General features: G+C 41.4%; 1 protein-coding gene and 1 pseudogene across 1 annotated transcript; both read left to right on the top strand.

Annotated features, from left to right (window-relative positions):
- The first annotated feature begins 339 nt into the window (after nt 1–339).
- On the top strand, nt 340–1272 carry LOC104864804 (annotated as a pseudogene).
- A 3385-nt stretch (nt 1273–4657) lies between these two features.
- LOC104864861 (olfactory receptor 10AG1) lies at nt 4658–13912 on the top strand. Its single transcript, XM_019208070.2, has 5 exons — nt 4658–4742; nt 7274–7337; nt 8003–8046; nt 8727–9643; nt 13631–13912. The coding sequence occupies exons 1-5, from the start codon at nt 4658–4660 to the stop codon at nt 13910–13912; spliced, it is 1392 nt and encodes a 463-aa protein (XP_019063615.2).
- The last annotated feature ends 1555 nt before the right edge of the window (nt 13913–15467 follow it).

The raw sequence follows: 15467 nt of genomic DNA, 5'->3' as shown, positions 1-15467 counted from the left end.
CCCCTAAAAAATTGTGTTTCTTTATATTAATTGGAAGCTGTACTGAGATTTCAATCAAGTGTATATTTGCTGAAAATAGAATAGTAAAATATCCAGAGATATTGGAGAAGCCATAAAAAGGCAACATACAATGCTATATATTTAGATTTCACTCAAAATTTCTCAACTGCTGCTTTGGATTGATAGTTTCTAGGGTTTTCAAAAGCATCCAATATTGGTGAGAATGAAAAAAAAAAACAAAGCTACAGAAACAAAAGCTGTTCTGTTTTACAGATACCTTGCAAAGTACAGAAGACTTAAAATGGACCTCTTTTTTAAAGTTTAGATGAGAACAGGAAAATGGACACAGGAAATTGCTCTGCCTTGAATGAGTTCATTTTCCTGGGAATTACAGATGATGCAGATATCAAAGTGACCCTTTTTGCTGCGTTTGTCCTGGTTTACCTCTTCGATCTCCTGGCGAACCTCGGGATGGTGACCTAAATCATAGTGGATCCCCACCTGCACACCCCCATGTACTTCTTCCTCAGCCACCTCACTTTCTGTGACCTCTGCTACTCCACAGCAATTGGGCCTAAGATGCTGGTGGACTTGGTGGCCCAGAAGAAGTCAATCCCTTTCCTGGGCTGTGCTCTGCAGTTTCTGACCTTCTGTGTCTTTGCAGACTCAGAGTGTCTGCTGCTGGCGGTGATGGCCTTCGACCGGTACAAGGCCATCAGCAGACCCCTGCTGTACACAGCCCACATGTCCAGCAGGCTGTGCTCCCTGCTGGTGGCTGGGGTTTACCTGGTGGGTCTGACAGATGCTCTGATCCATACCACACTGGCTTTCCACCTGTGTTTCTGCTGGTCTAATGAGATCAATCATTTCTTCTGTGATTTACCTCTACTTTATCTCCTTTCCTGTTCTGACATAGAGATCAATGAGCTGGCTTTATTCACCGTTTTTGGATTCATAGAACTGAGCACCATCTCAGGAGTCCTTGTCTCTTATTTTTATATTATCTTGTCGGTCATGAAGATCCGCTCCCCCGAGGGAAGGTTCAAAGCTTTCTCCACCTGCACCTCTCACCTCACTGCAGTTTCCATTTTCCAGGGAACGATTCTCTTCATGTACTTCTGGCCCAGTTCTTCCTACTCCTTGGATCAGGACAAAATGACCTCACTCTTTTACACCCTGGTGATTCCCACGCTAAACCCGCTGATTTACAGCCTGCAGAACAAGGACGTGAAGGAGGCTCTGCAAAAGCTCAGAAGTAAAAGGTGTCTTTAAAACCTTGCCTTATATCTAGAGGTAACACACATGTAATGTCTGTTATTTGGAAAAATTGCATTGCATTTTGGACAACAAATAGTGGCACAGTTTACTTATTGAAATACGCATTTAAACTCATTTCATTGTAATGAAGGGCTGCAGAACTCCCCACTTGCCAGGATCCATTATTATTGGGAATTGATATGCGGTAGTCCCTGTGATAAGTTTTCCTGATTTTCACAGTTGTGCTCCAGTTGGTTTTCTTCATGTTCTCCCTCAATTGCAATTGTACTGAGGTTGATTAAGTGTTTATGAATTAGATTTTGCAACCGTGTGCTTCGTGACAAATCTGGTTTATTTACCAGTGGATCTCATCTTGTAAGAGAAGGAATACAACTTCACTAAAATGAGCAATCAATCCATAGTAAAGCTTTCCACAATACTAACGTAAAGAGAGTGTGGCTGTAATCCTGACCCAACTTCCCATTTAGTGTGGAGGAGAAGTCTTTCTTAGAGATATTAAGTCTGCGACCTAAGTAAAGACATACAGGGGACAGGAAGAGATGGGAGGCAAGTGTCTTGTCAGTTAGAGAAATCCTGAGGAGCATAGAAGTTCATGAGTCCTTTATGTTTGGAAATAAAAGGAATATCACCGTTTCAGGGAACAGAAAGTAATTTGAAAGGCCCTGGTCAGTGTCTCCATCTTTCTTTCCTTTTTACATTCTTATTATTCAGCAGTAACAGATAAAAAACCAATCCTTTATAATATCAATTCATTAAAATGACTGGACCAATACTTATTTGCACCAATACTTCTCTGTGCATATGTTATATTTCTCTAAATGGAGGTGCTCCATTCTCTGGAATTCATACCTGTGCATATTCTCTCTTGAAAACATTCCTGGTACTTCTAATTTTGCCAGATTTTTTATTTGCTTATTCTGCCACTAAAGTATTAGTACCATTGCATCAAATTTTGTCAAGTTGTCACTCCATGCTTTTGGCATTTCACTTTTTCATGATCATGACAAATCCATTCATTTCTGACCTAACTGATCCTATCATCTCGTGAAAGCAAGAGGCATCAACTAACTAAGCATCCAAATTGTTCGTAAGAAGCTTGCAGTCCTTCACCAAATCGAAAGGCTGAATTAGATAAAGGAGGGGCAAACATCGAATTCCACTGCACAGCAGAGGGGCACCCCTGGATGTCCACATTCAGCCTTAGTTATAAATCAGCGTAGACAGGGAGAGGAAAGGGTTCCAGGCGAGGGTCCAATAGTTATCAATGTCTTCCAGTGAAGACGTCCTTCACTTTGACGAAGTGGACGTCTTCTGCGTGGCCAAAGAGTGACAGACACAGCCTGGGGAAAGATGCCTGTGTGTGGTTATTGCTCATTGTAGAATGGTAGTTATCTCCACGAAATGTTCCACTTTTCACCCCACTCTGTCCTTACTAAAGGTCCGGAAGTGTAGTCCACAGACCAGTGTCTCCGTGAGGGATGCGTGAGGCTTTCTGAGAAGCTGCGTCCAGTGTGAGATTGTGAGTTCTCCCGTCAAGGACAGAGTGTTCCACACCTGTGGTCTGGTGCATCCGTGTGGTGCTTGGGACTGGAGATGCAGAAACAACCACGTAAAAATTTTCAACATGAGATATTTTTAGTGTTATCAGATGTTAGTAAATGGAGAGCAACTTGCAATGATATGTGCTTTGATTACACACGTATTCATCTACCTATGAATTACATAAAATCCTGGAGATCTAAACCATGACTCCCCAGTGCCTGAGGAGGGGGTCTTCCGGGAGGTGGCGGGTATTGGGGCGTCCGTTCTCAGGTGGATGAGCCCGCAGGTCACTTGTAGCTGAGGATGAGGTGAGGCGGGGCCTGCCTGGAGCTGGGGAGGAGGAGCGAGGTCTGCAGAGGTTTCTCTCCCAGCCGGCTTCTGCTTTCGCTCTCTGCCTCCTGACCACCGCGTCGTGAGCAGCTGTGCCCCGCCGTCCACCTTGTGTCTTCGAGCTGCACCCAGCGGATGGGAGGAACGGAGCTTAGAAAGTGAGCCGGCGTCACTGCTTTCTCCTCCCAGAGGGTGTGGGCTTTGACTTTGTGTCCCAAAGACGAGAATGTGACTAAGACAGCACACACAGACACACACACGGACACACGCACGCACTGGCACAATTGTGTAGCAATCAATCCCCCGCTGAGGTTGCAGAAGGCAGAAGTCACCTGCATCCCTCACTGTACACAATGGAATCCCGACCTCACCCTCGGTTGTTTGGGCCCACAGGTTTTGTGCTGGTTGCCCTATGACTAAGAACTGCGCTGTGACTCCAGACGCACCTCACGTGCACGGTTACTCTAAGGTGTCTGCAGCTCTCATGGGACATTTAGCGATCTCATAGCAGCCACACTGTATGTGAAATGTCGTGATTCACATATCATAAAAGGTCTCTTCGAAGACAGCCAATCCGTAGGCTTCTGCAGATTTCCAGCTCGCAGTATTTGTGTGCGCAGTCATTTTTCCTACTTTCTGTGCAGTCTTGGAAATCATCCAATGCACCTGCGTCATACAGCATTTTCTCTTAACAACAATATGAATAATGTTGGATTGTTCGAGGAAAATAAATAAAACACTACTTCCATATTTGGTGACCCGCTGTATCCTATGATCTTTAATACCCTTGGTTGAAATCATGCCATGCTTATACGTGGGGTTTAGATTCATTTTCAGGTCATCTAGGACTCTAAATTCTGTAGAGAACTGATTCCATGAAGTTACAAAGTGTGATTCCATCTAAACATTCTTCAGCATCTCATGAGGGCAGCCACATAATCGCACTTTTCAATGGGATGCACTTCATAGAAATCTAACCAGGATTTGTTGGGGATGTGGTTTCTTAAGTTAAAAAAAATAAACTTATCTCTGAGACTTGATATCAGTATCTCCATTCATTCAATGTGGTTGTTAAAGATGGTGTAAATTTTGTGATACACAAAGTAGTATATAAAACTCATGACAATGTACTTCTGAAATAGTTAATAGACTGAAATATGTAGCATTTGGCGAGAACTTCAGTGATCTCAGTTTGACCTTCAAGTTCATTTCTAAAGATTTTTGTAATAAAACATTGGAATGTAGTGAAACATGCAGGTATGTACACCATTACCAATTTCTGAGACGTTATGGTATAAGTATATCTGCATTTCATAGGAAATTTTCCTCTTCCTTCTACAATTATGTTGAGAAGCTGGTAGGAATAATTGTACATTACTTAGAAAATGGATGAAGTAAAGAATTTTTCATCAAAGAAGTAGAACCAAAATCTTTTTAAAGTAAATTTAAGACAGTGAGTTTACGATTTTATTTTGTTTCAAAATCAATCTATGCAGAAAGTATGATTATGTCCAGGAGATACGATCCGAGCATTGAAGCCCAGGAACGGCCGGGGTCTGAGTGCGACCTCGGTCTGCGTGTCGGGTCACGTGGTGAGTGGGGAACACACACGAGGTGAGCTCTGCGCACACCGGGACCAAGCAAGAGATGAGCCCGCCTGTGCCAAGTGCCGCGCGTGGCAGCCTGCACCTTCTGCAGATCAGTGAAGGCCCAGGAGCGGGACTGTGCTCATCTCACAACCACCTCTGAGGAATCCGAGGTGCGGGCCTATGTAGGTCCTGCTTGTCACTTGTCCTTGCTGCCTAAGTCAGCCTGGAAAGAATAAGTCTCTGATCAGCAAAGGCAGTGCCCAGCTACCCGTCAGGGAGCGACTGCTGGCTCAGTTCAGCTGCAGCAAGGGGCTGCGTGGCCTCCTGTGGGACCCTGCAGAGTGGACACTGCCTGGGGCACCACAGGTTCCTGAGAGCCCAGGACACCTGCCGGGTTTAAAGCTTGCTTCTCCGGGTTGTGCTGCATCTCAGGGATCCTTCTGTTCAATAACACTGACTTAAGGGTAAGCACTGAGGAAGTGCTTTCCACACTTCGTTCCTTGGTTTGTGTCTGTCTTCTAATCCTACACGCATCCTCCTGACACCTCTCTTACTGTCCATCCCTGAGAGGTCAGAATCGTCAACTCTCAGATTTGACTTTGGATTTAGGAGGCTCTTCTTAGCTCTCTTTCTGTTCTTCTGTGGAACTTCTAATTCTTACACCATTCAGCAGGATAATGCATTTCTCCCTGAGCCATGAATATATCTTCCAGGAGTTTTCATCCTAGCATTATAATTGGTCTGCCCCGGGAGATTGCCATTATTTTTTGTGAAATAAGTTACACAAAGAGTATCTCACAATTTTTCCCAAACTAGATCAGTTTCCTCAGACAGTGGCAGAACGCTCAGCATTCAGGCTGGTCTGTCTCACCCTCTCATCTTGTCACCATTGGGAGACTTTTCCACCACTGAACAGGAGTTGGAGATGGGGGCTAAGATCCACTTATTAATTAAAATTTTATTTGTGTGCATTTGTGAAGTCATAAACATATTCATCATGGGGTATGGTGCTCACACATATTGCATGGTGCACCTCTCTTCTTTCTTTTCGCCCTCTGTCCTTCCTGCCCTCTCCAAACATTTGCAGGTCAGGTTACTACATGCAATTTTATATATTGATTATGAATGGTTCTTAATAAGAGAAATGGAGTCTCAGCCAGTCACAGGGCAACTCAGCTGGAAATGACACTCTGTACCCTCCCTTCAGCTTGGTGGACTCTTAATTTTAGTTTATATCAGGAGTTGTATCTAGAAATTCTGCAAGCCTTTGCCAGTTTGCACTCCTTAAAAGAAATAGGTGAGAGGTCCTATTTCGATACCCCATCTCCCACCCCATTTTCAGGGGAAGGTATGATGAGGCCAGACAGGAAGTGTGCAGCTGGTGGAGGAAGGTGATAGTGAAGAGAACACCACCATGAGGCAGCCCTACAACTCACATCTCCATGTTGGGTGGTAGAAAAACAGACTTCCTAGTCTCACACATGGTGTGCAGGCACCTTGTAAAGAGCAACTCATTTGGCGAGATCATCATACTGTTCTGATATGAGCTAGGCTTGTAGTTTTTAGCAGTCACTGAGAAGGATGCCTGTCTGCCAACTTATGGGATCAGCATGGCCTCAGAGGGCTTTGGTGTCCTCCAAATTCCTTGGGTGACAGGCAGAATACTTTAGCTCAATTAGAAGGTTACTTGAGAAAGAGTTCACCCCCAGGGTGGAAATACATTGTACTTAAAGCACATTATCAGTTCTGATGACAGATCATATTTGAGCTGGCTGTTACGCTCTCTTTCAACAAATTACCAAGCCTGGAAATAAATCCTTCTTCTTCCTCTCTCATTTCTTATGCAGACAATAAAGGTACATATTATGTTTTACTTTGATTCAAACATCCTTCCATGTAATGGAAGTTAAATTCTATACGTATCTGTATCTTTTGCACTGGGAAATAACACCTAATTACACCAAATTTTTAAAAATAATTTTTGTATGAAGTTTCAAAATACTAATGCAGATATGCTTTGTGCTTTCCTAGCTTTATTTATGACAAGATGAATTAAGATCTAAATGACAAGTGCTTTTTGTATAATGAGCTCATATATTAAGTATTATGATTTTGTCAGTAGCAGCACTGTGATTCTTGCTATTTATGAAAGTATTATTTTGTGTAAGTTTATATTCAAGCATTGTGTCTGTAGCAAGTCCCAGAGTGTTATCTCTGTACAACTTTACATAATTAAAGAGTGAGACACAGAGTGAACATCACTGAATCGGCTTCTCTATCAAAGGGTGGCCTTTCTTTGGCTTGCTGGTCCTGCACAAGTGTTGAGTCTGTGTGAATCGGAAGTCAGTAAAATAGGATTATGGTATGGAGGGATATATAGCAAAAAATTGTACAGATTTGTCTTAACTTGAAGTCATATTTTTGTAATGCCTTAATTAAACATTTAGTTCTGACCATTGCAGAAACTCAGTTACAGAACTTCTTTTTGGCAGGATGTGCCATTAATTTTTTTTTTTACTTTTTTTTTTTTACAGCTGAGATCACAGATGTGCCAGATGCTCCCAGCACCAGCATCTGTGTATTTGTTAAACTCCCATTGTGATCATGGTGCTGACTCACAACGAGTCTCAGCTTAGGGATATTGTGAGCCTCTTCTGCATGATGATTTAGTCTCCTCTGCTTTTCAAATAACAAAAAACATTGATGTGATCCAGTGCATAGCAGAAACAGTGCGATGAACTGCTACTTCAGCAGGAGATGTGAAATCACAGTAGTTGGTAATTGCCCAACTAATCACGCATCCTGAGCACACACAGACACACAGAGTTCTACTCAATCCGTGTCTGGGGGAGAGACCTGCAGATTGGGGATAACCTGGTGTGCCCCCTGGGGACAAGTCTTGTTATGCAATCAATTCCACTCATTGGTCATTTCAAAGATAAGTTAAGGGATCCAGTTTTGTGAAAAACTGAATTGCATACAATATGTGTAGAATACCAACCTAAATATGCATATAACTGTAGTGATAAAGAACATAGCAAGATGAATAATCACAGTCCAATACACTCAAATATATAAAAACACGTGGAAACAGTCATTTAGAAAAAGATGGAATACAAGAAATAATGTGAAGAAAAAACATTTAGTGAAGACCTGAGTGATGCAGGGACATCATGCAGAAGAGTTCTGGTCCTCGTTCCTTCTCTACAATAAAGGCACAGTTCAAATCTGCACCTTCTAATTCATCACTTCCTTGGTCATAGATGTTGGCTGAACCTTTTAAATGATGAGCTTTACAAAGAAGTATGCAAGTTCGTCGCTCTACTTGAAAAATCATGACAAAGTTTACAAATGCTAACTTCACAGATCTAACATTAAAGTGCAAATAAAACGGGAAAATTATCTAATATCCTGTTTTATAGTTATTGTCTTATTACTCCTTTATAATAAAGAAGCATGTCATACAGATAACAAAAGCTGAATAAGACTATAAAGCAGCTACCAGAAGAAATAAAATAAAATTAACTGTATGAAGCTCTAAGAACTATTATGGATTTTATAAAAGTATTTACTTAATACAATGCACTTAGAACTGAAAATGATAGGAAGGGACTTTGACAGGTGAGGACTTCATGGTAAATTAATGAAATTAATCATTGTTATGCTTCAGACTTTGCTACAAATCAGATCTTGAGCTTTAGAGAATTCAAATGTAAATAACATTTAAAATAATGCACCTCACCAAAAAATGTAATTTATCTTCAAAGGGAAAAAAGAATAAAGACCTTTCTTGTGCATTTATTAATAACACCAAGTAAAATGCTATGAGGTTAGAGCTCCTATATTTATAATATTTGCTCATATAGGGGATGGGAAATATCACTGTGTGCCATGTTTGTATTAAAAATGATTAAAGTTGAAGGCAATGAAATTTCTTGAGCTCCTGCTTATTCCTACAGATGACACCTGAAAGGATACATGCAGGAGGCAATGTTTCCACGGTGAGGCACTTTGTCCTGCTGGGGTTTTCGGACCTTCCAGAGCTCCAGGGCTTTCTGTCTGGGGTGTTCACCATCATTTACTTGGTCGTGCTAATTGGAAACAGCCTCATCATCACCATAACAATCCTGCACCCTGCACTACAGAGACCCATGTATTTTTTCCTGGCTAACTTTTCTTCTCTGGAAATCTGTTATGTTTCAGTCACTCTTCCTAGGATTCTGTTCAACCTTTGGACACAGAATAGGAACATTTCAGTGCTGGGCTGTGCCACACAACTGTGTTTCTTCCTTATGCTGGGAACCGCTGAGTGCTTCCTGCTGGCCGTGATGTCCTATGACCGCTATGTGGCCATCTGTCACCCTCTGCGCTATCCTCTGCTCATGAACCCAAAGAAGTGTGCTCAGCTGGCAACTGGCTCGTGGATGGGTCCAGTCCCAGTCCAGATAGGGCAAACGTGCCAGATCTTCTCTCTGCATTTCTGTAAGTCCAACCAAATCGCCCACTTCTTCTGTGACATACCCCCCATTCTCAAGCTGGCCTGCGGGGACACTTCTGCTCAAGAGGTATCTGCCTATTTGTTAACAATGCTGGTTGGTGCTGTCCCTTTCATGCTGATCTTTGCCTCTTATAGCAAAATCGTTTCCACCATTCTGAGGTTGCCAACAGCCCAAGGCCGGGCCAAGGCCTTCTCCACGTGCTCTTCCCACCTGCTGGTTGTGGTGCTATTCTTTGGGTCTGTTAGCATTACTTACTTCAGACCAAAGTCCAGCCACTCTGCAGGAACTGACACACTGCTGTCTCTCTTCTCTACTGTTGTGACTCCCATGTTCAACCCCTTCATTTATAGCCTCAGGAACAAGGCCGTGATTGTGGCACTGAGAAAGTTATTTTTTAAAAACACAGTACCATGATTCTCCTTGATGTTTTGGTCATATAGTTGCTGCCAGAGAACCATTTTAAAACTCTGCCGTCTCTGTTTGAGAAGTTAATGTGCTTTTATTACATTTATATCCAGGCTTGCAATATACTGTGCCTGGATGTATTGTGGACTTCAGGAAGCCATGCCTGGACATGGTAAATTAAATTTTCATGTGCATCAACTTTACCCTGTAAATCTATCTATTCAAAATTCTGTCATGTTGGTTCCATTTACTGGACATTATTTTCCTAAATGCCCATATAGTACTTGTGTTTTATTTTATACAGCATATAATATATTTTCCAGTAGTACTTAAACAATTAGTACTTATTGTGTGAGTGATTCAGTGAATGAGTAGACACCTGAATGATCCCTGAATAAATCTAGAGACATTGCATAACCAGCCAAAGAATTTATTTATTTCACTAACTGTGTAGGTCTATTTAGTTCTTTCGTATTGATTTCTGCAGAAAAGATCACAGTGTTTACCCTCTGCCTTATAATTTCCTAGGAGAATACCTTATAAAAGGCAACAGTTCTGCTTGCTTACACTGGTTTTATTTTGTACATATATTTTTATCCTTTATATTGTGGCTCCAATGAATGTCTTTTTAATTATTTAATCTGTGTACACATAATTGCAAATATGAAATTTTGTCAAATTATTTCTGTTGTTGATTAAAGTTCTCATGTATTTATTGCATTCGTTTACTTAAATTTTTTATTGCAATCCCAGATAAAGTGTGTAAAATTATTTAATATTTAAACTGATATGACTGAGGAAAGTGAGTGTGACTCAGTAGAATTCTGAATGCCCACCTTCACATGCAAGGGTCACAGGGATTTAGCTCAGTGGTTCCACTGCATGCCTTGCAAGTGAAAGGTCTTGAGATCGATCCCTGGTACAAAAAAAAAAAAAAAATTCAAGGGTCTCAAAAACATGAGCCCCTCTAAGACAATTTTGTTGCTGGGTTTTATATGACTGTTATTCCAGTTGGTAGTTTTAACTGATTGTAAGTATGTATACATGGCATGTGATGAGGGTCATCTTAGCTTTTCTTCTGAACATAGTTGTATTTCTCTGTTATTTACCCATTTGCACTTTCTACTATCTAACATATGACATTTCACTTTGCTCATATGCTTTCTTCATGTGAACCTGCATTTGTATACATCTTCACATGGTCTTGTATGTGCATCAAGTATTTGGCATCTGGTAGATGAGAAGGACTGTGCTAGTGACCACTGTGATGATGAATCCAGCAAATGCTAGCATTTAAGGTCCTTTTGCTAAAATATACAGTATAATTCACAGTGTTTTAGGTACAGGGCTGTCCAATGAATTCAGGAAACAATTTTTTTCCATGAAATTTATTCATACCTTTTAAGTATAGGTTATGATCACATCCAACCCTGGGAATCTGTATCTCTACATTGTATATCTTGGTTCTTCAATTCTCCCCATTCCCCTTCCCTCCCTTCTACCCCTCTGTCCCGCCCTATTTACAAAATTTCATTTCCATTTTTTTCTAATCTTCTTTTTGAGAAATTGTTGAGTAGTTAAACATAATTTGTTTTTTTTTCTCCAAAACTTTGCAATTAGTGAAATGGTGATTATGTACATTTTTTACTAAATTATAGGATCACTGTTAAGTAAAAACCCATACTCATGATATTTAAATATTGACAAAGCATTATATCTCAATTAATTGATATAATCACAGAGAGGTCTTCTGACCAAAGTGATATCCCTTAATATCAATTAAGTTGGAACATAGAACTACTTATTTGGATCTTCTCTTTCTTTACATGTCAATAATGCAATAATTTTAACCCTACTGAAAGACATCCTTTCTTTAAGATATTCTCTGAAATGAAGAGGCACAGTATGCAAACACTTTCATTAAACATGAGCACAGAAGACCTTGGGTGAGGAGAGGTTTACCGAGCAGTGCCGAGCGATGTGATGCCACCGGGCTCCTCTGTGGTAATTGACCTCGGTTAGGAATACAACGTAATGGGAACGTAAACTAGCACAGCCACTGCGGAAAGCATTGTAGAGGTTTGCAAAAACTAAAAGTAGACATTCCATTTGACTGAGCTATTTTCCTCTAAGCATCTCCCCTAAAGTGATAAATACAGGGATAGGTGCATACTCATGTTTATAGCAACTTAATTTATAACAGCTGGATCTTGTGAACAGCCTCTATGTCCATCGCCAGGAGAATGGATAAAGAAAGAAAGGGTGGTATTTGTGTGCAGTGGAGAAATACTCTGCCATAAAGAAACATAAAATTGACACATCTGTAGGCACACAGATAATATAAGAAGTGAAATAAGTCAGACACACAGCTTAAATATCACATGGTCTATTGCACATGAAATATTAAAAATCTATCATGATTGAAAATAGATACAAGGCTGGGGATTAGGCTCAGTAGCTCTGCCACCTGCCTTGCAAGAGCAAGGGCCTGAATTCGAATCCCAGGACCAAAAAAGAAAGAAAGAAAGAAAGAAAGAAAGAAAGAAAGAAAGAAAGAAAGCAAGCAAGCAAGCAAGCAAGCAAGCAAGCAAGCAAGAAAGAAAGAAAGAAAGAAAGAAAGAAAGAAAGAAAGAAAGAAAGAAAATAGATATATAGGGAGTGGAGAGGATTTTAAATAATTTCCCAAATTATCTGTTCTGTTGCTTGTAAAGTATTTTAAGATATATGATAAATTGATTTATTTATACTACTAGTGTTTTTGTTCATTGAAAAGAAAGTTTTGCCCATTTATTTTTCTTCATTTCTGTCTGTTTTTTAATTATGTTTATCTATGCATTTTACATATACAATACAGTGACGTTAATCACTGGGATCCTGTACCTTTACACGCCTTATCTTGGTTCTTGCTTTTCCCCATTCCCCAGCCCTCCCCTTAGCTCCTCCATCTTTCCTTGTTTACAAAGACATTGATTCCACGATTTTCCTTTTCACATATTTTTTCTTTTTTCCTTTTTACCTTTCCACTACCCCTCCCACTTCCTCTACCCCTTTAGGACTTTTCTTCCCATTACACAATATCAATTATACATTTGATCCTTATTTACGCTTTTACTTTTTCACACCACAGAAACTATTTCATAATTACATGTGTGTCTTATTAATTTTACTTAAGAGTATGACCTCGATGTGCATCCACTTAGCTATAAATCTCTCTAGTTTCGGGTTCTCTGTGGACGAGTACTACTTCATTTTATTAAAAATACCACATCTACTTTATCCAGTTTCCAGCTGATGGGCAATTGGGCTGTTTGCAAATTTTAGCTATGACAAACTGTGCCACTCTAAAAATGAGCCAGCATATATTGTTGTGGTATAATTCTTCTAATTCTTTCAGGAAGATACCCAGCAGAGGAATAGCTGGGTCAAATGAAGCTCTAGTCCTAGATCTTTGAGTTTTCTCCAAGTTGATTTCCACAGTGATTGCACCAGTCTGCACTCCCACCAATAATGAAGAAGAGTTCCTTTCTCCCCACAACCCCACCAGCATTTGTTACTCATTGATTTCTTGATAGCAGTGATTCTTTCTGGGGTGAGATGACATCTCAGTGTTGTTTTGATCTGCATCTCTCGAATGACCAGTGGTGTTGAACATTTTTTCAGATGTTTATTGGCTGCTTTTACTTCTTTGTCTGAGAAATGTCTGTTCATTTCAGATGCCCATTTTTGAATCGGGTCTTTATATTTGGTGGGGATCTGATTTTTTTGAGTTCTTTCTATATTCTGGATAGTAGACATTTGTCTTAGGAACAGCTGGTAAAAATGTTTTCCCACATTGTAGGTTGTCTCTTAGCTCTTCTGGTGATTTCTCTTGCAGTGCAGAAGCTTTTTAAAAAGATGAGATTCCAGTTGGTGATTCTTTGTGCATGTCTAAGTGTACATCTCTGTCTATGAATTGCACTCTGAGTGAAATTTCGTCAATCTTTTAAGGTCGTCATACTTAGTATGTTCACTGTTGTTGCTCTCTACCATCCTTGTTATGATATTTTGTTTTGTTTTCTTCATAGAAGAAGAAGACTGCTTTTTAAATTGTATTTATTAGCGCCCACTGGTTCCACACTGCAGCAAGACAAGCCAATGCCGCGGGAATCTGGCTCTGCCCAGGTGCTGGGATCTGCAGCCCTTGGCCTCAGCCTGGCCGCCTCTGCCCAGTCGCCTCTGAACCCCTTGCACTGCGGACCAAGGGCCCTGCAGATCTGGGGAGCGCTTTAAGCCTCACCCTGGGGAGATTATGCAGGCCGGCCCCAGCTGCTCCCAGGAGCCCTAGGAAGAGAAGGGAAAAGTCCTAAGCGCTGGCCCTGGGGAGGAAAAAAGAGCAAGGAGAGGGGAAGACGCAAATGTGGAGCAGAGCGCTACCACCTCGCGGTCCCCTGGCTGCCGAGGCTGGGGGTCCCAAGCCTGAGGCCAGCGCGGGCTCCAGTCAGACCAGGTCCATGAGAGGAGAGGAAGAAGGTGGGAGGTGGTGCCCAGCAGGAGACTCGCTGCGCTGGCTAACTTGGGGTGCTGTCCTGACCGAAGGGAATCCCTTGTCTCCTCAGTCTCCCTGCGTTGCGCTTAGGAAGTGTTCGCCCATTAAAGGAAGGTTTTTCGTGACTGCAGGGAGTACAGCGCATTCCCATAGCTGGTGGAGCCGGCATCATCCAGTCAGCCGTGGAGGGCACAGGAGAGTCTGCGCCTCACCTGGACGGGAGGGGACACTCCCGCTTGGCTGCCTGCAAAATGCAACACTGGCCCTGATACTGTCTCGGGTGTGAACTGCGGCAGAGGATTCTGCTGGGTCTCAGCCCAGGGGAGCTGTAAACAGATCCATGCAAGGAGCTGTTGGACACCTTTGTAACCATATTGGATCTAAGCCGTTTGCTGTCCTAGATCTCGGACAGCCAGTGCCCCTGTAGAATGTCAGATTTATTAGGCTTCATAATCAGGTGGATAATTTCTTATACTAAATACAGTCCATAAGGCGAATATATAAGTACACAAAATTCTCACTGGATGATCTGTCTATATATCTGTCTACACAGACATACATTAGCAATGTGAAGGCACCTATGCAGATTACCACTACTAGTATTTCTAGTGCTATTGCTGGAGTGTCTTTAGAAAAAATATTTGCAATTATATTAACTTTGATTATTATTCTGTAGGTGTCCTTAAAATGGAATGTTTAAAATCTTTGAATATTTAGCAATGGTGCGACATGTGTGTCAAACGTTTATGTTCTATAAATAAAACTATTCATCGGGCCGTTTGAGCACAGCTGCTCCCTTGGTCAGCAACTCCTGGAGCTCCTGAAAGGGCTTTACGCTGCCCTGACTCAGCTCTGTGCCTCTGAAGCAAAACCCACGAGAGGGGAAGCACCTGTGTCCCCAGTGATGTACCTCAAACATCGCTCACAATGTAGAATACCAGCTCAATGTCCTCATTATATTACTATGAGCCTGCATAAAAAACAGGCTCAGAGTGAAACAGGGAGCTAATACTAAAAATATGTCTTACTCTAAGTTAATATATAAAAAATGCTTTGGAAGCTGGACATGGTGGTGCACGCCTGTAATCCCAGCACTCTGGAGGCTGAGGCAGGAGGATCACTGTGAGCTCAAGACAAGTCTGGGCTACAAACTGAGTTCCATGGACAGCTTGGCAAACCATGAGGGACAGTCAGGCCCAGTCTCAAAGTGGTCACACTATTTACCACAACTTAATTTGATTTTTGTTTTGGTTTTTTTTTTTTTTTTTTTTTTTTTTTTTTTTTTTTTTTTTTTTTGAG

This window comes from Fukomys damarensis, unplaced genomic scaffold, assembly GCF_012274545.1.
Source record: "Fukomys damarensis isolate Sample0158 unplaced genomic scaffold, DMR_v1.0_HiC HiC_scaffold_118, whole genome shotgun sequence".
Classification (NCBI taxonomy): domain Eukaryota; kingdom Metazoa; phylum Chordata; class Mammalia; order Rodentia; family Bathyergidae; genus Fukomys; species Fukomys damarensis.
This window is presented reverse-complemented; position numbering and strand designations above follow the sequence as displayed.

Bases quoted from the DNA above. Each gene is read 5' to 3' on its own strand.
- LOC104864861 (XM_019208070.2), top strand. From the start codon at position 4,658: ATGTCCAGGAGATACGATCCGAGCATTGAAGCCCAGGAACGGCCGGGG. The intron at 4,743-7,273 runs GTGAGTGGGGAA...TTTTTTTTACAG, and splicing joins TCTGCGTGTCGGGTCACGTG to CTGAGATCACAGATGTGCCA. The intron at 9,644-13,630 runs GTACCATGATTC...CAATCTTTTAAG, and splicing joins AGTTATTTTTTAAAAACACA to GTCGTCATACTTAGTATGTT.